Source organism: Pestalotiopsis fici, assembly GCF_000516985.1.
Source record: "Pestalotiopsis fici W106-1 unplaced genomic scaffold PFICI_Scf_3, whole genome shotgun sequence".
Taxonomy (NCBI): domain Eukaryota; kingdom Fungi; phylum Ascomycota; class Sordariomycetes; order Amphisphaeriales; family Sporocadaceae; genus Pestalotiopsis; species Pestalotiopsis fici.
This window is the reverse complement of record NW_006917093.1, coordinates 2,455,489-2,475,524: the sequence shown is the minus strand read 5'-3', so window position 1 is coordinate 2,475,524 and position 20,036 is coordinate 2,455,489. Positions and strand designations below refer to the sequence as shown.

Sequence of the window (20,036 nt, the reverse complement as noted above, 5' to 3'; positions counted from 1 at the left end):
TAAATTGTTGAACGACGCCGAAGCACTGACCCCAGCTTGGCAGTCAAGAACATTTGCGACAGCTGAAATAGTTGGCCAAACCAAAAGCCAAGCATCAAGCTTGTATAAAGCTATATCCCAGAGCTGGCCAGATTGCAATTGTTAAGCTCCCCATGACTTTCAGCTGGTCATGATCCGTCGCTCTCATGAATTGCTTGCACAAGCTCCAGATGCGCGCGTTCTCAAGATATCGTCCCTTTGGACGGCACGACCATGCTCCGCGGATGACACCGCACCCAGCGACCATGAAGCATGGTGCACTTTTAACATCACGACGATCAACTCCGGGCAAGCACACGAGGTGTCGATCGCACCCCAAAGCCATAGCGAATACCAAAGCGCAACCACAATTTTGGGACGAAAGAGCTACAAAACAGACACAACGAGATCTACGTCAACGTTTACCCGCCAGTCAAGCATTTGGTTTCAAGAGACTTCTAGCAGTGGTGTCAAGACTGCTTTGTACCTCACAGCTCCGAATGCGCCTAATTCATCGAAGACCTCTGGCAAGCATTGCAAGGGCATGATAAAGCAGAATGTTTGGGATATCTACATGATGGTCGGGGCGCATACCATGTTTTTAACACAAACCCAACACCGACTTTTATCTCTGCCGAGTTGGACTGTATTGTTAGCTTCAACCATCCTCGATGCACTGCCCACGCACACAAAGTCTGCTCGGCACAGTGATAAGGCAGGTGTCATCGACTTGGATCTGAGTCGAGCCCAAAGGATGTCGGTAGCACTGACTCTGGCATACGCCATGTTGCAGCTGTATCCAACGCCACGGTTGCCTCAAATGTTTGGGAAAGTAGATGTATATTTCTTCGTACCAAGGAATGGCGAAGTCATAATAGAGAACCCGTTTCTTCTCTGCTGAGACCTCGGAAGTCGGCTGTGGAGAAGATCGCAGCACCGATTCATGATCATGTCAACGCCTTTTTTGCGTTGGGAATCATGATTATGGAATCCTGGTTTGGGCAATCGTTTAAGTCACGACCTTTCGTAGGGAGCATTGCGATGGGAAGGGAAACGACAAGACATCCACAAGTTTGTCTGCGGCCATTGAGTGTCAGAAGAAGGCTATCGGCGAAGCTGGCATTGTCCATCACGAAATCACTTGCCGGTGCGTACGAGGGATTATTGGGCCAACGTATATTGACCTTGATGATTTCAAATGTGTCCGCGCGATATTGGGTCAGGTTATCAAGCCTCTAGAAGGCATGTTACGCCATTTTGGGCATGTGTAAATAATTTGTGTCAGAGCGGGCAAGTGTGACCAGGGCTGGCTTTTTTGAGGCCTATAAACGGACCTGAAGCTTTTTGGCGGCCCAAACAATTCTGCCAGAGGCCAATGGGGAAATTGGCGTCACCCAGAAGAAAAGCTGAAAGTGACATGATCAGTTCAGATATCCTGAATTTAAAAGGTGCACATCGTGAAAATTGACTGATATTACACAGTTACGAACAAATTTCGGCACTATGAACTGAAGAATATCCTACTCTGTTTTCCTAACACGTATGCAAGCTGACGCCAAGCTATGGTACCATTCTGCACGTGCAACTAGAAGTCTAGATTTCGGTGTTTGTGCCCTACTTTATTATTTGTTGTGCTCTCGCTCCCATGTTTTTATGTATCATCTAAGGGACTCGCCAAGCCCGTATCTATATCACCACTTTCTCTTCGTACAATGACTTGGTCGGGCAGGTCCTTGTCATCGCTTGGCGGAGGCTGAAGGACAGGTCGGCTTGGGGCGTCTGGTCGTAACGGTGCCTCTAGACCCCCGGATCGAGTGGAAATCAGCGACTGTTGTGCTCGGATCTTGTCAGCAGGATACGGCAAGTTGATTGGCGCGATATATGACGGTATTGATTGGCATTTTTGCTCGATCTGTGCCATTTGGCTGCAAAACACGGCAGCAATCTCGCGATGGGCTGGAGAGCTACCATATTCCACCGAGACATCAACAACCAGGAGTCTTCTCCACAAGTCCCAAAAGATCTTTCAGTGCAGATTGATCGTCGAGTTGGGTCATCATGACTCGCATACATGAAACCACGTAGGGGTGAACTCTGTAAGGGCTTGGTGGCGCATCCACCGGTCCCGCAGTCCAGAAGTAATCGGTCGATTTTATGAACGTTTTTACGGCATCATATCCGTAGACAATCCATATCAACAGCTCCAAAGTGACACACCCCATTGACCACATGTCGTATTGTCGCGAGCGTGCACCAGGGTCTTCACGCGTGGAGTTCATCTCTGGGGGTTCATATCGAGACATAATGAGCCATGGCGCCACCGTCTTAAAAGATTTCCAAGATTGCCGAGCTTTGATACTCTTCTCTTTCTCGTGGAGTTTCGCAAGTCCGATATCAGTAATTTGCAAAGTCCCATGATTATGTTCGTCCTGAAACCAGAGAATATTCTCAGGCTCGAGGTCCCCATGACGACAATTACTTTCGTGCAACTCCTGTAGTGCTGAGAACAGCCCTTTGAACTGGCCAAGAATCCATTGCAGGCTTTCACGATCTGAGCGCTTGTCTTGAAACTTCTCCCAGTAGTTCTTCAAGTTTCCTCCGTTTGGCCAAGGAAATATGAGGCATCTGTCTTGGTTCATTTGGTATGCAGCGATTGGCTTGATGAGGCAATATCTGACAGTTATTGTGATTTTCAACGTTCCTTTAACAATGACAATAGGAAGCAAAGTGGGCGCGTAAGCGGGGGATAAGTTTATGGGGTGTAATAATTAAAAATGTGCAGACCGTAGCGCTGGCTATAACCAACCGGAGTCTTCGACACTTACGAACATCAAGGCAGACACGGTTGCATAGCAGCCCGATTGAACGCACATAAGCTCAAGCCTCTTGAAAGCGAGAAAATGCGAAATATGGAAAGCAGAGATTCGAATGACTTGTGTTACGATTGGCAAACGCGATCAGGCTGTGCTCGGGGAGGAGGGAGCCGGGGGACTCGTCAGCTCATTGCAGAAGACCTCCACGCCACTTTCCTGGCTCGGGGAAATATGCATCATAACTGAATTTTTTGAGCGAGGTGAGGATGCTGTTCCCAAACAATTATATCAAGCTAAGACCAATTCTCATTTGGCAGTCTATCAGTCCCTCCCACGTCTCTTCATCAGGGCTACTTCCCGGCTGTACTTGCGCGAACTAACCACAAGACCCAACCCCAAGCCACGGATTCAGTTGGGCTGATGCAGTCACCATATTTAGGCATTTACTAGTGATGGGTGCCAGTGTATTTCAGCTTCGGGATGGATCACCCCTCCTTCCGCGCCAAGAGACCTCTCCGGGACAATCATTGGTACAACCTCGTCGGGCCTCGAAGATATGATGACTAGGTAGGTATCCTTCTCTCTCACTTATTTTATTCTCATAAGGCTGGAGCTTATGTGCATCTAACCGAGCTGTTGTGTATCCGTGTCAGCCATGGTGGTTGGTCACACCTGCTGTAACACCACCAAGGCAGGGAAGCCGATGCTGCGGTTCGCGCACTGCTAATCGGGCCTCTATATGAAATGGCTCTCACTCGCGCGTTTACCTGGTTGCCTCGAACGTGGCGGCAGTGATTCAAGTTGGACCTTTCCAATGAAAGAAACATCCAGGAGTACAACACCTGCCATATATCTCTAGTCATGCATATCTTTCTGCTTGTAATGCCAGGAAAATTCGCGGTCACGACCTGTTCTTCCCATATAGTAACAAGACATAAGTGCACCACCGTGCTGATTCGCTGAGAGCATAACCGAACAGCCAAGATTGAAAGCAGAAGCTTAGATACTACAATATGATCATCCATATCTATGAGATCCGGCGTAGGTGTTTAGTAATTGCAACAACCATCTGAAGGGACAAAATCGCTGAATGTTTTTAAAAAGTTAATTCAAGTATCTGTAGCTCGTTTTGTAAAATTCCAAAGGAAGTTCTAGGCATTGTCCATCCCTTTGGTCGTGGACCTTGCAAATTCGGCTCGACTACCAATGTCTCAGTCTCCGCGCCGAGAAAAGCAGTAGAATACCAATTGACAACGTGGGGTCTTATTAGAATTCTTGGATTTCCAAGGAAACCAATGGCTTAGGAATTTGCTAAGTGGATGCGCCGTCTTACTTTGTGCAATAAACAAATAACTAGTTATTCAAATACCAGCTTGCATCTGCTTCCAGCCTGTTGATCCGCTGAACCTCGCAACTTCATCCTATCGCGGGCAGGTTCGGGGCAATACAAATTATTCAGCCGGTAGGCTTGTCACTCATTTCTTGTTTTTTGTGTTTGCTTCTATTCGCTCCTTTAACTTAATCTTGACCCTTGTCCATCTTGCTATAGTCATGTCTGCTTATACGCTGGCACGCCACTTAGCTGGTCAGCAACTGCTGGATAGCTTTGACTTCTTCTACGGAGTCGACCCAAGCAAGGGCTTTGTGAAGTGAGCAGGCCCAATATGCGTTCATCTTGTAACAGATTTGCTAAAAGTGTTGCAACAGCTACCAGGAAAGAGACACCGCCCTCGCGCAGGGCCTCGTTTCTGTCAATGAGGACAGCGGCGTAGTCCGTCTGGGCGTGGACAGCACCCGGATTTATGATGTCGAGTTGGACGACGGCCGACCCAGTGTCCGATTGACCAGCAAGGAGTCCTGGAATAAAGGTCTCTTCATTGCCGACTTCAGCCGTATGCCATCGTCCGCTTGTGGTTCCTGGCCAGCTTTTTGGGCTCTAAACAACAATGGTGATTGGCCTGTCGGGGGTGAAATTGACATCATTGAGGGTCAGAATGGTGCGCAGACAAATATCTTCGCTGCCCACACTGAGGCAGGGTGCTCTCTTGCTTCGGAGGGATTTGAAGGCACATCCACGCGTGATGACTGCGGAATTGACCTTTTTGTGAGTGTCCCAGTGTCCTACATGGAGAAGGACAATGTGCTGAGAGCGAATCGTGCAGAACCGTGGGTGTACTGTCTCCGCCACTGATGACAACTCTTATGGTGATACTTTCAACGCCATCGGCGGTGGAGTCTACGCCATGGAGTGGACCGATGATGGCATCATGATTTGGCATTTTGCTCGTGGAAATATCCCTAATGACATTCGATATCGTCCTCTGACCAAGCCCGACCCTTCAAACTGGGGAGCACCGCAAGCTTTGTTTGGCGGACCGGCAGGGTCAAGTTGCGAGACGAATAAGTTCTTCTACAACATGAGCCTTGCCATCAACATTGTAAGTTGTGTTAATTTGACCTTCTGAGTAAGATATTAATGTTTCAAAGGACTTTTGCGGCGACTATGCTGGGACCTACTGGGAGCAGAGCAGCTGCTCAAAGACATATAACACCTCCTGTAAAGCCTTTGTTGCGAACAACCCATCGGCATTCGAAAACTCGTAAGTCGTGACTAGATCTGTAAGATCTGCCTTCACTTTATACGAGGCTGACTCAACCATCTCAAGTGCCTGGGAAATCAATTATATCGACGTCTGGTTGCGACCAGACAATTCAAGTACCCCGACCAACAGCACACTTCCACCTTTCCCAGCCAATGGTACCACGACCAACAATACAGAACCGGCCAGCACCACGTCTTTCATGCTAGTGACGCTCTCGACCACGGACCCTACTGCCATGCCGACTAGTGCCAACGGCGGTTTAATTGACGATGCCAACATCGACGGATATACTCTCCTTGGTTGTTTTGGCTCAACTGATGGCTATACAACTTTTGAGCCTCTTGCCGATCTTCCCGACATGGACAACGAGGCATGTGTCGAGGCTTGCAAAGGCGCGAGCAAGAAGTATGCTGGAACTGCCCTGACAACCTGCTACTGTGCCGACACCTTGGGTGACGCCTCATCCACCGATAATAGTCGCTGCTCCATTCCCTGCCCGGGCTGCTATCTCGAAACCTGCGGCGGATACGTAAACGGTACTGGTCCCGTGCAGATCAGCACCGACAATGGTTTCAACTCCACAAACCCGGACAATACCACGTCTGTCTTGCCTCGCTCGAAGTTTGACCGCCGCGCTGGCCCCAACGATCTTCTCCTCACTATTTATGGTAATGTGACTGGTGATATCCTACCACCTCCTCCTGGTATTGGTGGTGATAATGGGACCGACACTGGCAGCGCAAACGGTACCATTACAACTGGTGCGACAGCGACCGTCACCACTGCCATCACTGTCACATACACTACAATTTGCGCCACCAACCCAGCTGAGCTTGTAGTCATTGAGTACTGCACGACTCTCACCATTGAAGACTGCCCGACGGCGATGCCCTCGCTATCGGGAGGAGAATCACCATCAGGTGGATCGTCAGGCTCGGGGCTCGGACCCATCACGCCCGGAAACGGAGTCGCGGTCATGACGACTCCACCAATTCCCATGACGACGTGTGTCGAAACCTGCTCGGCTTGCGGCGAAAATGGCCAAAACACAATTACCCTCACGATCCCTGCGGCCGTGGCAACAGGAGGACCCGATGTTGTCGTCACCGCATTGACGGTCATCTCGGTGGTGCCGCAGATCAACAATGGAAGCGAGAGCATGGCAGGTAACGGCAGCTACACAGGCAACGGATCGACACCGAGCCCGGCACAGATCAACGTGCCGGTCATGGCCGGTGCGGACGGCGTGGCTGGGCTTGTAGCCTGGGGCGTTATGCTCTGGCTGGGTGTTTTTGGCATCGCTATGCTTCTTTAACTCTGAGTTGTTTCATGATCATGATGAAGGGTAACGATATTTGGGAAGTTGGATACAATGGACATAATAAGAATATTTGTCGATTGCACACATGGTGTTCAGGGAATACGAACGAAGCAAGGCATGGCTTCACCAACACCAAAGCCTGGTGATTCATTTGTCTGTATCCTAGTTTGGTTTGCGATTCGCTCGATTAAATTGGTGTGAATAAAGGTTATAGAGTATGAGTCTCGGGTCTTGAAGAAGCTCGCGCAGAGTGAGAGAATATCCTCACCATTGTCATATGTCGATGACAAACGGCGCCTTCTTCGTGAGCCTTCCAGTATTTCTATCTTGGCATGCTGCATTGACCATCAACCCCTCGTGGCCGGTCGTCCTGCCACCCTGCATGAGGAAATACCAGACGAGACTGGTGAACCCGTAAAACATGACCTTGGTGATGTCGATCCAGCGGTAGCTTGGGACAAGGTCGATGAGGGCCCTTGGAAGGACCGCTACAACCTCAAACGGCAGTTTGGTGATTAGCCAGGGCTGGCGTGCACACAATCGCTCGTATACGCGCTGGCAGTCGTCCCAATAGACAGGCTGGACGCCGCGGCCGCAGTGCACATGACCAAATACGTGCAATTTGGGTTGGACGCGCCAAATCTCCTTGAGTAGGTTTGGGCAGCCCAAGCCAAGATCCAAGTGATATGCTGGCGGTGTATGAGTGACGAGGATCTCGGTACCGCGGGGGATGGCATTGTTCCACGTGTCACTGCCGGCATCGTACATGAATGCATTGTTGCGGTCGGCTCCGCATCTTGGTAGCCTTGATGAACCCCAGATGGTGATTCTGCGTTCGCCATCAAACTCCAAGACTAAAGGCTCCGTATTGTCCTCCGTAATTCCCGTGTCTAATAATTCAATGCCCTTGAGATCCAAGCTTGCTTTACTGTTGCGGAATCTATGGGTAACACAGGTAAGTTCATCGAGTCACATGGCAGATTCGAGGCAGGAGGAGAATAAGCAACACACCTCCAGGTCTCGTCTAAATGGCAGTCGTGGTTTCCCCCGATCAAGACCTTGTGCTCATGACCGAGAGTGGCCAGCCAGTCTATCTGCTTCTGAATCGCAGTGGCTGTCCCGTTGTTCGTCAAGTCACCGGCGTGTATAAGTAGGTCGCCTTCCGGAACATTGTCCACGATCCCGTCGTGTGTATCAGATAAACAGACCACCCTGACGGGCCTTTTGTTCCGTGGCGGTCGCAGAGGGCTGCCGCGTACTGACGTCACGAGCCAATATATGCATAGCGCTATCGCTTCCAACGGTGAATTGAGAAGGTGATCAAGAATGGTGAGGCTCTCCCATTTATTTGAGCGACGGAGGCCGACCTTCTGGAAAAGACCCATTTGGCTGTGTGTCCAGGTGCTGGTGGAGCGCCAGGAATGGGCTCTCAATAGGTGAGCTTCGACTGACTTGACAAGGACGCGTTGCCAATTCAGAGTCCAGAGTCCACACTACTCCAAAGAACGTATGCGTAACAGGGGCTAGACTACAAAGGTAATGAAGTTTCAGAGCTGTTTTTGCCTCCCAAGCCTGTTTTATAAGATAGGAAAGCGGCTGTGTTACGTGGTTGCAGAGGGAAAGATGTGCCCTTCGTCGTTCATACAAACAAAGCTTCGAAAGCCGCAGGGCTCGGGGTACTCTTTGATGCTGCCGGCACGGCAGGAGAGCTTCAGGGATGAACCAATAGGAAACTCTCAATGTGAGCGTGCACGTCACTGTCTCGAGTGCTGGCCATTATTAAACATAGAGTCAAAATGTCGAGTAGAGTTGAGAGGTAATGATTATTTGAAAATGTTTTGGAGACACTAATGCTTTTTGAAATTACATGTATCAAATATTGTCAATAGGTCAACAGCTTAAGCGCTCAGCGTAGTCGTGATTATTCCGCGAGAGAGCCACGAATGCTACACTAAGTATGTACTTCATACACAATGCGCAGCTGCAGATCTACCACAAGGTCATGGCATGCACAGCTCGTTCCCTGTAATAACTGGGCCTACAGTGAACAAGCTCACTGGAAATGTTTGAGCTTAGCGAGTCTTTCCAAGATCTATGCACGCTAAGATTAGCGGGATCTGCACGGGCCATAACCAGGATGTCATGGATCTTGCTTTGGGGTAAAGGAGGGCTGCGGGATGACGTTGATCAACGCTCAGCTTGCCCAGAAACCGAAAGCTCCCCAAGCTTGAATTTTGCAGAATTCCAGGGCTTCATATTCAGCCCAAACCATCGTTACCTGTTCGTCCTCCCTTGATGACACTGGGCCTCCCACTCTCTTCCCTATAGACTCCTTTTCCTCCAATTTGGTCTTCTCGAAAAGACCGACGCCGCCAGCATGTCGAGTCTTCGAGAGCTGTATGCCGCCGACGGCAACAGACCGGAGCTCAAGACCAACATGAAGTACGTAAATGATGCAGAGAAGCATTGCAGAGACCCCTGTCTCCTTGGCATGGTTTTGTAGCTGACAAGCTTTTCTGTATAGTGTCGACTTTGTGATCAACTACAAGATACCTGCCTCTGGTAAATCCGACTGCCCCTCCCCTTCTCCATGCTCCCGCCAGAGTATAACTAACCTATCGCAGAGAGGGACGAAGCCGAAGCGGGCTTCACTCAGCTGATCGAAGTTCTCACGAAAGCCGGTGTCGCCTCCGAAGTTCGTAGCGGTGTCGACAATACATCCGTCCTCGTTTTTGTCAAGGTCGCATCCGACCAATACCTCAAGTCCAAGATTTATAAAGAGCGAGTTCAGGACTGGCTGTATGGTGTCCGCATTACTGCACCGGAAAATGACGTCAACAAGGTCTTTGAGAAAGAGCCCATCAGCGAAGCCGAACGCCTGCGAGTAATCTACCTGCTGTTGACTCTGCCCAAGAATGATGGTGGAGCTGGCATTACTCCCAAGAAGGGCCAGTGGAAGCACGTCGAATCAATCTTCCCATTGCACAACCACGCTTTCAACCGCCAATGGATTAAGCAGTGGAGCAGCAAGTCCGCACTGAAGGAGGAAGATATTAGTGAGATTCGGGACAAATTTGGCGAGAAGATTGCTTTCTACTTTGCCTTCCTACAGTCCTACTTTTCTTTCCTAGTCTTCCCCGCAGCATTCGGTTTTGCCGCGTGGCTCATTCTCGGCCAGTATTCTTGGTTCTATGCTCTAGTCAACTCTCTCTGGTCTGTCATATTCTTTGAATACTGGAAGAAGAAGGAGGTCGATCTGGCAGTACAGTGGGGTGTCCGTGGTGTTTCTCGTATTCAACATCCTCGATCAAGCTACAAGTGGGATCACGAGGCGGTTGATCCCATCACAAAAGAGCCAGTCAAGGTCTACCCCGCTAGCAAGCGCCTCCAGACACAGCTGCTTCAAGTTCCCTTTGCACTTGTGTGCCTGTTGATCCTGGGCGCTCTTTATGTGTTTTGCTTCTCGATCGAGATCTTCCTTGGTGAGATCTACAACGGCCCCCTCAAGGCTTATCTGGTATGTTCATGACAATGGGAAACAATTTTCGCATACTAACATTGCCAGACTTTCTTGCCGACGATCATTCTGACCGCCTTCACCCCAACCCTGTCAACTATTCTCAGTAACCTAGCTCAGAGGCTGACGGATGCCGAGAATTATCAAACCCATGACGGTGAGTTGTGCCAGAGAATCCTGCATTTCTGTTTCAAGACTAACAGCTTCAAAGCCCACGAGGCCGCGCTCATCCAGAAGATCTTCGTGGTGAACTTTATTACTTCCTATATCCCACTTTTCCTGACAACGTTTGTCTATATGCCCTTTGGCAACCTCCTTGTGCCCTATCTGGACATTTGGAGAGTCACTGCCGAGACATTGTCCGCAAGCGAGAAGGTCACAACCCAGGGATTTAACATCAACCCGGATAGGCTCAAGAAGCAAGTCATTTACTTCACCGTCACTGCACAGGTTGTCAATTTTGCGCTTGAAACATTGGTTCCCTATCTCAAGCGCAAGGTATTCAAGAAGGTCAAGGAAGTGCAAACAGAAATGGAGCAAAAGAACGGCAAGTCTGTGTATAACCCTCATGATGTGCCAGAAGAGGCAGCATTCTTATCGCGAGTCCGCAATGAGGCCGAACTCGATGTATATGATGTCTCAGGAGATTATAGAGAGATGGTAGTCCAATTCGGTATGTCAACAGTGTCCTTCAGCTATCAGTCAGTACTAACAGTATTAGGTTATCTATCTCTGTTCTCCGCTGTCTGGCCACTGACACCTGTTTCGTTCCTGATCAACAACTGGGTGGAACTTCGTGGCGATGCCATGAAGATTGCCGTCAGCAGCCAGAGGCCGATTCCTTGGAGAGCTGACTCTATTGGCCCTTGGCTCACGGCTCTGGGCTTTCTGTCGTGGTTTGGAAGTCTGATCAGCTCTTCAATTGTGTACCTATTTGCCAATGGCCCCGAGGGACCAGGCGGCGAGCCCTACAACATTTCTGGTTGGGGACTCCTTCTCAGTGTCCTCCTTGCCGAGCATTTTTACCTGGCAGTACAATATCTTGTGCGTCACGTGCTTAACCAGTTCGATAGCCCAGGACTTCAGAAGGAGAGAGCTGAGAGGTTTTCCATGAGAAAACTCATGCTCGAGGAGACACTCGGTCACGACATCAACCTCGAGAAGCCACTTCCCGATGTGCCAACCGGCGAGAAGATCACGAGAGCTGCTCTCGAGGAAGAAGCAAGAATCGCATCTACTCGTGGACATGGAACGCCCGAGGACGCGTAAGTGAAGAATTTGAAGATACCTCATCGACCAGCGTCTAATTAAGTCTTAGTTTCTGGCAACGTCAACAAGGCATGGAGGAGACCATTTCGGTTGGACGTAAACTCATCTCGAGCATGGCTGCAGCAAATCAAACGGCAAAGGCCTAGATATCTGTATTGAACTTGCCGCGGTTGGGACTCGAAGAAATCCTAATTGGTTCATTGGCGTCTGCAATGGTTGACATTGTACTGGAATAACGATTGACGATGATGAAAGCAACAAAACTGGCGAGCGTAGTAATATTTGCCTTAGTCGATATTGATAAGTAAATGCATATACCTTTTTAAGATTGATGAGTATTTCTACATTATGAAAATGGTTGCTGTCACCAGTCCGTGGTCTTCATTCGTTCTACGTGTTATGGAATTTTGAAAGAAAAAGTCCCGTCGACTGATATCGGGCCTCCCAAGCCTCTACGTTCCGTTTCACTCCGAGGCCATCTCGAGTGCATCAAACGGATTTGTCGACTTGACTATTTTGGGCGGTGACCTGCGTTTGTCGCTTATGGAAAAAGCCCGGGACCTCTTTTTCTTGCGGGTGGAAGGGTCTTGGAGGATGATCTTAGGGACGCCGAGAATCTGTGAAATGGCAGCCAGGCAATCCCCTTTGCCGAATGCGCAGAGGTCATCGTGGAGGCCGAGGATCCCCGGCCACTCGATGATGGGCGGCATGGTCTCAAGATGTTTGAGCAGCGTCTTTTGCGTCTTGGTCATCTGATCTGGGGTCAGACTCGACCTCACCCCCAAGACTTGCTTCAGTATTCTGAGCGAGTAGAATGAAGCCTGGATCACAGCACTGAGATGGATGCGCGGCCACGAATAGTCATGCGGGTTTTGTTTATAGACGGCTTCGGCTGCGCATGTGAGGGTCAGGGAACTCGTGCCTGCTTCTCTTGCGTGCTGGATTTCCTGGTAGAGGGCGAAAGCGAGCCACTTTTTATAAGCAGTCGCAGATTGCGTTGTACTCTCCAGGTGGTCTAGAGTTGAGATGAGTGACTCGCACCATGAGTCAGTGGTGTCAGCTTGAGGTATGTTTACCCTCCGACCGCCGTTGGTGGATAGAAGGGTGCGGTACTCGATGATAGTTTCGTGTTGCTCCTGCGCAAAGCCCTGGGCAAGACTATAGGCTAGTTGTCGTGTTACTTGGCTGTGCTCCCAGCAGCTCGTCAGTGTGGTGTCCTCTACCATGACGGGCAGGAAAATAGAGAGTTTCTCAGAGCCCCGTGGAGCTCGTCTGGGTGTCTTGGCAATCAGCTTGGATGCGGGCCTTTGCCTCGACACTTTCAAATCAAGAGATTGTATGATGTATTCGGATATGCGAGGATCGAGACCGGACAGTAGATTTAGAACGGGATGAGATTCAGGTACATACTCGACAAAGCGATGCTCATCGAAGAATGCGTCCCAGGCCTGCCGATCGGCTTCACTCTCCGCCTGTGCTAACATGCGTACCTGAGCCTCTAGAAGACTGCCGCCACGCTGCTGCCATTCAAAGATTAACTTGGGTAGCCCTCCCTGATCAGTGATGCCAAGATACCGTTCTACATCTGCAGGACAGTGTGTGGTTGCGACGTAGTATTCGCTTGCAAAAGCAGACGCAGGATCAATGGGTTTGTTCTCTTTCCATGTGTCGGGCTTCTTGACGTTCGGATTAAAGAGATCCCACAGGAATACAACAGCCCCGTCTGGTCCCAAGTCCTGAAGCAGAAGATCAGAATCAGCGGTCAATAAAAGCCCCCCATTCTGGCGAACATCCTGGGCACAATAGACATCTGCTTCGCCGGGAACAACCTGAACAATGTCCCGCCATTCGGATTGCATTAGATGCTCAACAACCGCAGGAATCATGAAAGAATGCTTCGGCAGACGGTCCACGTAGTGCTTGGTGCTGGAGGGGAAATACAGGCTTGAAACCCGGCTTGGTCCTAACCCCCGTCCGAAGTCTGTCGGCTGCTCAATACCTTGGCGATACGTTTTGGACAGACCCTGCACGATTTGTGTCTGTTGCATAAGACGCTCCTTTCTTGTTTCCCACTTGTAAGGAGGCAAGTATCCATCAAAGTATATCTTTCTCCTGTAGTAAAGGTTGAGTATCAAGGCGACTTGGCGAGGTCTGGTCTGGGATTGGACAGGCTACCTACACATGGACATCTTGGCTGCGCAGTTCCTCCAGCCAGTCGCTAAAGGCGCGAACCAGCGCCGAGTATGTCACCTCTCCTAGTATGACACTTGTAGTGGCTCTGCCCTGCATCAAGGCCTCCCATAGCCGATGAACTAGAGCTGGACCGTCAATTACCACACTCTGGCCGCGAAGGGAAACTCTTGTCCTGCCTACAGGAAGCTCTGGAAGGACTCTCATAAGACCTTTGATGCCCATTGCGACTTGTCCGAGATGATCTGGGACTCAACAGCCCCAGAAGTTGGATTGAGCGCAGCAGTAGTAAGTTGTCTGGATCACCTGCTTCCAAAAAGGCTGCTGTCCCTTCTTTTTTGTTTTTTCTCTTCCCCCGAGCTTAGTAGGCCGTTGAGCAGGTGCAATTCAAATTTTGAATGCGCAGGATCGTCAATCAAAGCATGACAAACACCAGATATTTCTTGGGAGTTGCTGTCTACTTGTTGTATTGGTGCTTATCATGTCAATAGTGAAGCAACCTCAAAGAATTACTGTATTACTTTGTACTTTGCTCAATTATTTCATAATCGCATCGCGTCCCCCAATTTGTGCCAGGATCCAGTCCAATCAACGGCCGTACCTCTGACCTGTGCGCTAAGCTCCATCTTCAGCTGCCGCCCCACATTTTGCTTGAAAGCTTTCTCTTCTCCCCCCACATTGAAAGTTTTCTTGCACTTTTCACTCCCACTTACTTCTCTTTTTCCTTCTCCTTCTTCGACACGATGAGGAATACTCTGGTTTTCTCGGGCTCATCTTGCCCGCCCCTCACTGGCAAGATATGTGAGAACCTGGGTATGGTTCCGGCTGAGGCCGAGCTGACACAATTCTCAAATGTGTGTGTGCCCATGCCTTCTGTACCCCCACGAGAGAGACCATGGGCGACTTGGGTAGTTGGTCAATGGCTACTCAATTGACCCCCATAGTCTGTCCCTTGCTCAAGAGCTCGCGCCGCCTCTAGATGGCTTGTTCCGACAATCTGACTGACCTGTTCTCCAGGGAGAGACAAGCGTCCGGATTCTGACCAGTGTCCGAGAGAAGGACGTCTTCGTGGTGCAGTCGGGAAGTCCCAAGATCAACGACACCATCATGGAGCTTCTGATTATGATCTCAGCCTGCAAGGGCGGCTCGGCAAACAAGATCACTGGTAGGTCTCTACCCACTCAATGCCACAATTGGCTGGAAAATGGCATGAATGCTAACTTGCTCACGTCATAGCGGTCTTGCCCTACTTCCCCTACAACAGGCAATCCAAGAAGAAGTCTCACCGTGGTGCGATTACTGCTCGCATGCTTGCCAACTTGATGCACGTTGCTGGTGTCAAACATGTCATCACTGTTGATCTCCACGCGTCCCAGATGCAAGGCTTCTTCAAGTGCCCGGTCGACAATCTACACGCCGAGCCGCTGATTGCCCGTTGGGTGCGACAGAACATTGCTGACTGGAGAGATGCTGTGGTTGTTTCCAAGAACGCAGGCGGAACCAAGCGTGTCACATCCTTGGCTGATGCTTTGAAACTCAACTTTGGCATTGTAACGACTGACCGCAAGCGTGCCGCTGGCAATATGACCGCCAGTCTGATTATGAACCAGCTGGACGGCCTGCCCACCGTGATTAACGGAAGTCGCCAAACACAAGCAACTCCTGATGAGCTTAGGCCGCCCTCCCCCGAAGAGCTTACCAGCTCTCGAAGGTCTTCGCGTACCGTCACGGATTCGCAAGGCTCCCCACACCGTGCTAATGGCAGGTCTAATGGCCGGCCTCGGACACCAGTTGGCAGGCGATCCTCTTCCCATGCCTCTACCATCGATGAGCAGAATGAGGAGGACGAGACTGAAACGCCAGCCTATACGGATGAGCGTGCTCAAGTCGTCACTCAGGGACGTCTCGTCCAGGGTCACATTGTCCCTGACGACTATCCTTCTGCGCCTGCATCCGAGGCTGATGGAGATGGCAGCTACGCAGGTACCGAGGCCGAAGACCCAATGACCATGTCGCATGCCTCTTCTTTCTTCGCTCCAGAACCACATGCCCTGGGTGGGTCTGGCGACGCTGAGCCATCCTCTGACGAGGAGGACGAAAAGTTGCAAGACCCCAAGCTCGAACATATGATCACCCTGGTTGGAGATGTCAAGGACCGACCAGTCCTGATTGTGGACGACATGATTGACAAGGCCGGATCCTGGATTGCCGCCGCCGAGACTGTGGTCAAGAGAGGTCACGCCAAGAAGGTGTACTGCATCGCAACCCATGGTGTGTTTGGAGGCGACTCTTTGGAGCAATTGCAGGCATGCGAGTGCATTCACCAGATTATTGTCACCAATAGCTTCCCGATCAGCGATCGTAGGAGTAAGAACGCGAGTAAGTTGGTCATTCTGGACTTGTCTTTTCTTCTCTCGGAAGCCATCAGGAGAAATCACTACGGCGAGTCGATTTCACCATTGTTTGCACACATCGCCGAAGGTTAAACTCGCAAAACTTGTTTGTACCGAGTTTACGTGTAGCATAATGTCTTTACGATAATCATGAAGGGCTAGTCAGTGCGACTGCATGGCGTTTAGGAAGGCTACTAGATCAAGGGCCCCCCAAGCAACGGCCAGCTCGGTCTGTCGCAGGGGCTTGGATCTGATGAACAAATTCAGAAAAAAAAAGTTCAGCTTCTCTGAGGTATGTTCGCCATTATGCAGCACAAGTGATCGCTCTTGCACCATGCAAACAAACCCCCAGCGGTGCTACCCTCGTGGTAGCCTGGGCTCAAATCCCTCTAGGATGAGCTCTGAACGGAACGTTGGCAGATCAAGCAATCCGACTCTAGAAGGCCCGCCATTTAGATCTTTCAAGATCGCGTTTTTCGGAACGGTGGATGATGGGCAAGAGAAATTTTCGGACATCTTACTATCGTGAATATGTCTTGTATAACTTTGCACGTGAATAAAACAATTTATCTCTGATATACATAGTGCACGTAATTATGTCATCAATATATTATGTTTCTTCATTATCCTGTCCTTATTTTGATAGTTGTGTAATTCTGCGCTTTCTTAGAACAGTTGCTTTGCCGATGGATGCCTTCCGAGACAAGCTGGGTCAGTTGCCTCATCGTCGCCGCCATCAAGCCCTGCTTCGAGATCTTCAAAGTCCATTTCCTTGTATGGCATCTTGTCATCTGTCACAATGAATGCTTTGCAATTATGCCTTCTATGTGGTATGACTACACAAATGACTTGATTCGAAAGTGCTGTTGATCGACAAATTCTTCTAGCAATCCAAGCATAGGACTTCCTACTTCATTATAAAGGCACTGATGGATATTGTGACGAGTATTCACTCAACTATTACATGCACAATCTAGCCACAAAGGTTGGAACAAGTTTGTTTTTAAAGTGAAGACTTGAAAAATTCATTTCTGCTCATGAACTCGTACTCATGAAAGGATATCTAGCCATGAACCGCGTAGTAATAGACGTGAAGTAATAACACGATCTAAGCGATCTACCATATATCTAACATTGTTTACAATTATTATTTATTTTTCCCTTTATAGCTTGTTGTTGTTTCCACCTCTTTAGGCAACGTGCTCGGTCTGGTTCTTGCCAGCGTAGCTGTCGTCGCGCGACGGGTCACCAATGGTGCCATGCTCGTCGGTGTAACCGATGCGGGTCTCGCGGAAACCGTCGAGCTCGCGCTTCCAGGGGTTGATGTTGAGGAAGACGGGGTAGGCAAAGGCGACAAAGAAGCCGACCAGGGGGACGGCCATGGAGATGTGGTAGCCCTTGTGGTCGGCGAGGAGGCCGGTCAGCGAGGGGAAGAGGGCGCCGCCCGACACGGCGGCCACGATCCAGGAGCTGCCGCGCTTGGTGTGGCGACCCAGACCGCGGATGGACAGGGTGAAGATGGTGGGGAAGATGCACGACTCGAAGAAGAGGACCAGACTGAGCATGGCGACACCTCCCTCGCCCTTGATGCCCATGGCCAGGGCAATGAAGATCATGATGCCGGTCATGAAGACCATGAGAATCTTGCGGGGCTTGAAGTACATCATCAGACCGGCGGCGGCGAAACGGCCAATGGCGAACAGGGCCTGAGCAATGGCATATCGGTCCGAGGCGGCAGCGTGGTCGATGCCGGCACTCTCGGCGGCGTAGCTGATGAAGTTGGCGGCAACACCGACCTGGGCGCCGACGTAGCAGAACTGGGCGGCGACACCAAAGAAGAGACGGTACTGCTTCTTGAGGGACTTCTCCTGGTAACCGGTGAGGTGAGTGGTCTGCTCGGCCTGCAGCTCCATGTCGGCGTCGGTGACCTCGGGGATCTTGGAGAAGAAGAAGACAATGGAGAGCAAGAAGACAAAGGCGGCAATGCCGAGGTAGGTCCACTGCACCTTGGACAGGTCATCCTCGGTGGTGTTGGCAAAGAAGACGCGGCTGGCGAGCAAGGGGGCCACGACGGAGCCAATGGCCTGGAACGACTGCGAGAGTTCGAGACGGAACTCGGAGAGTCTCGGCGGACCGCACGTGGCAATGAAGGGGTTGGCGCTCGTCTCGAGCGTCGACAGACCCGAGCCGACAATGAAGAGGGAGCCGCAGAAGCCGCCAAAGGAGCGGTAGACGGCCGAGGGCCAGAACATCAGAGCGCCGACACCGTAGATGCACAGGCCGATAATGAAGGTCCAGCGGTAACCGAGCTTTCGCACGAACCATCCGGAGTAGGTCAGAGGACCAATGAAGTAGGCACCAAAGTAGGCACCCTGAAGACCTCCGGCCTTGGCGGCCGTGATGTCGAGGGCAGTCTGAAACTTGGCGTTCAAGACATCAAGAAGACCGTACTGTGTATCGATGTGTCAGCGTAATCGTTTTCTCGACCGCAGTCAAGACATTGATACTTACAGCAAAACCCCAGAGGAAGAACAGGATAGTGACCAAGGTGATGGGCCAGATTGATTGACGGACAGTCAAGGCCGAAGCACCGGTCAAACCGTTGTTGGAGACATTCTTGCGGTGCTCCTCAGTCATCGCCTCCGTGTTGGATGGGCGATTCTTCTCGCTGATCTCAGCGACGTCTTGCGACTTGCTGAGCATCTTGAGCTGATTTGCTGGTACTGGACCAGTATGGCAACAATATGTGTCTGGTTTGTTGTAAAGTATAGATAATGTGCCGGACCACTTCTTTCCCACGGTAGTTGACGACTGTGTACCAGAGAAGGAGGCGGCTCAAACCAGGAGAGGAGGTCGTATTGGAGATGATGCTGGAGAGGAATTACAAGACTCGAGAGGCGGGCAAGGGCTTCCCTTTATCCTCCTGCGGTCTCGCGATCCCTCGACGATACCCTCGCAAGTCTCCAGGGACCACATCTTCCGGCCAGTCTTGATTACAACGAAGAAAAACGCGGGGCCCCTGGTTGCGGTGGATACATGATACAACAAAAACGGCTGACCCTTTGACAGTCGGTAGCAGTCTAGATGGGGGGAAGAGCTCTAGATTGGCCGTGCTAACGTGCTTCACCTCGACCCCAGCTGGGGTTAGTCGAGGTGTAGGAAGACTGCCCAGAAAGGATCGTAGCGTGTCTTCCTTAGTATAGCTTTCCGCCCGCTCCATTACCACTCAGCTGGTTTCGATAGCCCGGGGCGGAAGGGCCGAATGCAGGTGCGCCCATGGGGATCTTGAATTCCTGATCTATCCTCTGCGAGGCAGTCCTTGCCTAAGCTCCCGTGGCTGTGGCCAATCACGAGGTCGAGTATATCGTAGAAGACCCCTTAGCCCTCACGCGGTCGGCAGTTGAGTATGATCTGGATGGAGGACTGGGCTTAATGCCATGGCCCACGCTATACTGTTCCCGGGGTAGCTGCAGACAGCCTCTCGAGGTTCACCCCCTGGTCGGTAATTAGTAGGTGAATGTAAGTAAAGCCTAGGGTGATTCAAGCGATGAAAATGGCGGGACCGAAACGTTGAGCCCAAAGCGGGTATGACTCGTATGCTCGCCTAGGCAGAGGACGTTGGCGAGGCATTGGCGAGGCATGGGGGTAGTATCTTGGCTTGTGCTCCTGTGTATGCAGTGTGCAATCAATCGCGAATTCACTGCTTGAGGCATATGTTTGACTGGATGGATAAATGTTCAGCATGAGCAGAGAGATGCTGGTTGCACGGCGTCATGGCCATTCACACAATTCTGTCTCTAAGTGTGAAGCTCCCCACGATATCTTTCCAGTCGATTAGAGTAAGCAGCAGCACAGCTAACGACATTCCCCATCTTTACATGAAGCAAATGTGCATTAGTCAATCGAAAAAGA

General features: G+C 50.7%; 7 protein-coding genes across 7 annotated transcripts; 3 read left to right on the top strand and 4 right to left on the bottom strand.

Annotated features, from left to right (window-relative positions):
• Positions 1–2,003: 2,003 nt before the first annotated feature.
• PFICI_04888 (uncharacterized protein) lies at positions 2,004–2,657 on the bottom strand (the record flags this gene model as incomplete). The annotated part of the gene is made up of 1 exon (XM_007833469.1): positions 2,004–2,657. The coding sequence occupies one exon, from the start codon at positions 2,655–2,657 to the stop codon at positions 2,004–2,006; it is 654 nt and encodes a 217-aa protein (XP_007831660.1).
• A 1,725-nt stretch (positions 2,658–4,382) lies between these two features.
• On the top strand, positions 4,383–6,749 carry PFICI_04887 (uncharacterized protein; the record flags this gene model as incomplete). The annotated part of the gene is made up of 5 exons (XM_007833468.1): positions 4,383–4,480; positions 4,539–4,935; positions 4,994–5,269; positions 5,319–5,431; positions 5,498–6,749. 5 exons carry the CDS (start codon positions 4,383–4,385, stop codon positions 6,747–6,749), a joined length of 2,136 nt encoding a protein of 711 aa, XP_007831659.1.
• Positions 6,750–7,028: 279 nt separating this feature from the next.
• On the bottom strand, positions 7,029–8,140 carry PFICI_04886 (uncharacterized protein; the record flags this gene model as incomplete). Its single annotated transcript, XM_007833467.1, has 2 exons — positions 7,029–7,695; positions 7,767–8,140. The coding sequence occupies 2 exons, from the start codon at positions 8,138–8,140 to the stop codon at positions 7,029–7,031; spliced, it is 1,041 nt and encodes a 346-aa protein (XP_007831658.1).
• Positions 8,141–9,132: 992 nt separating this feature from the next.
• Positions 9,133–11,687, top strand: PFICI_04885 (uncharacterized protein; the record flags this gene model as incomplete). Its single annotated transcript, XM_007833466.1, has 7 exons — positions 9,133–9,197; positions 9,280–9,317; positions 9,380–10,272; positions 10,321–10,429; positions 10,484–10,945; positions 10,994–11,537; positions 11,591–11,687. The coding sequence occupies 7 exons, from the start codon at positions 9,133–9,135 to the stop codon at positions 11,685–11,687; spliced, it is 2,208 nt and encodes a 735-aa protein (XP_007831657.1).
• A 318-nt stretch (positions 11,688–12,005) lies between these two features.
• Positions 12,006–13,956, bottom strand: PFICI_04884 (uncharacterized protein; the record flags this gene model as incomplete). Its single annotated transcript, XM_007833465.1, has 2 exons — positions 12,006–13,653; positions 13,721–13,956. 2 exons carry the CDS (start codon positions 13,954–13,956, stop codon positions 12,006–12,008), a joined length of 1,884 nt encoding a protein of 627 aa, XP_007831656.1.
• Positions 13,957–14,474: 518 nt separating this feature from the next.
• Positions 14,475–16,217, top strand: PFICI_04883 (Ribose-phosphate pyrophosphokinase 1; the record flags this gene model as incomplete). Its single annotated transcript, XM_007833464.1, has 3 exons — positions 14,475–14,585; positions 14,749–14,896; positions 14,968–16,217. 3 exons carry the CDS (start codon positions 14,475–14,477, stop codon positions 16,215–16,217), a joined length of 1,509 nt encoding a protein of 502 aa, XP_007831655.1.
• Positions 16,218–17,314: 1,097 nt separating this feature from the next.
• PFICI_04882 (uncharacterized protein) lies at positions 17,315–18,827 on the bottom strand (the record flags this gene model as incomplete). The annotated part of the gene is made up of 2 exons (XM_007833463.1): positions 17,315–18,574; positions 18,636–18,827. 2 exons carry the CDS (start codon positions 18,825–18,827, stop codon positions 17,315–17,317), a joined length of 1,452 nt encoding a protein of 483 aa, XP_007831654.1.
• Positions 18,828–20,036: the final 1,209 nt, after the last annotated feature.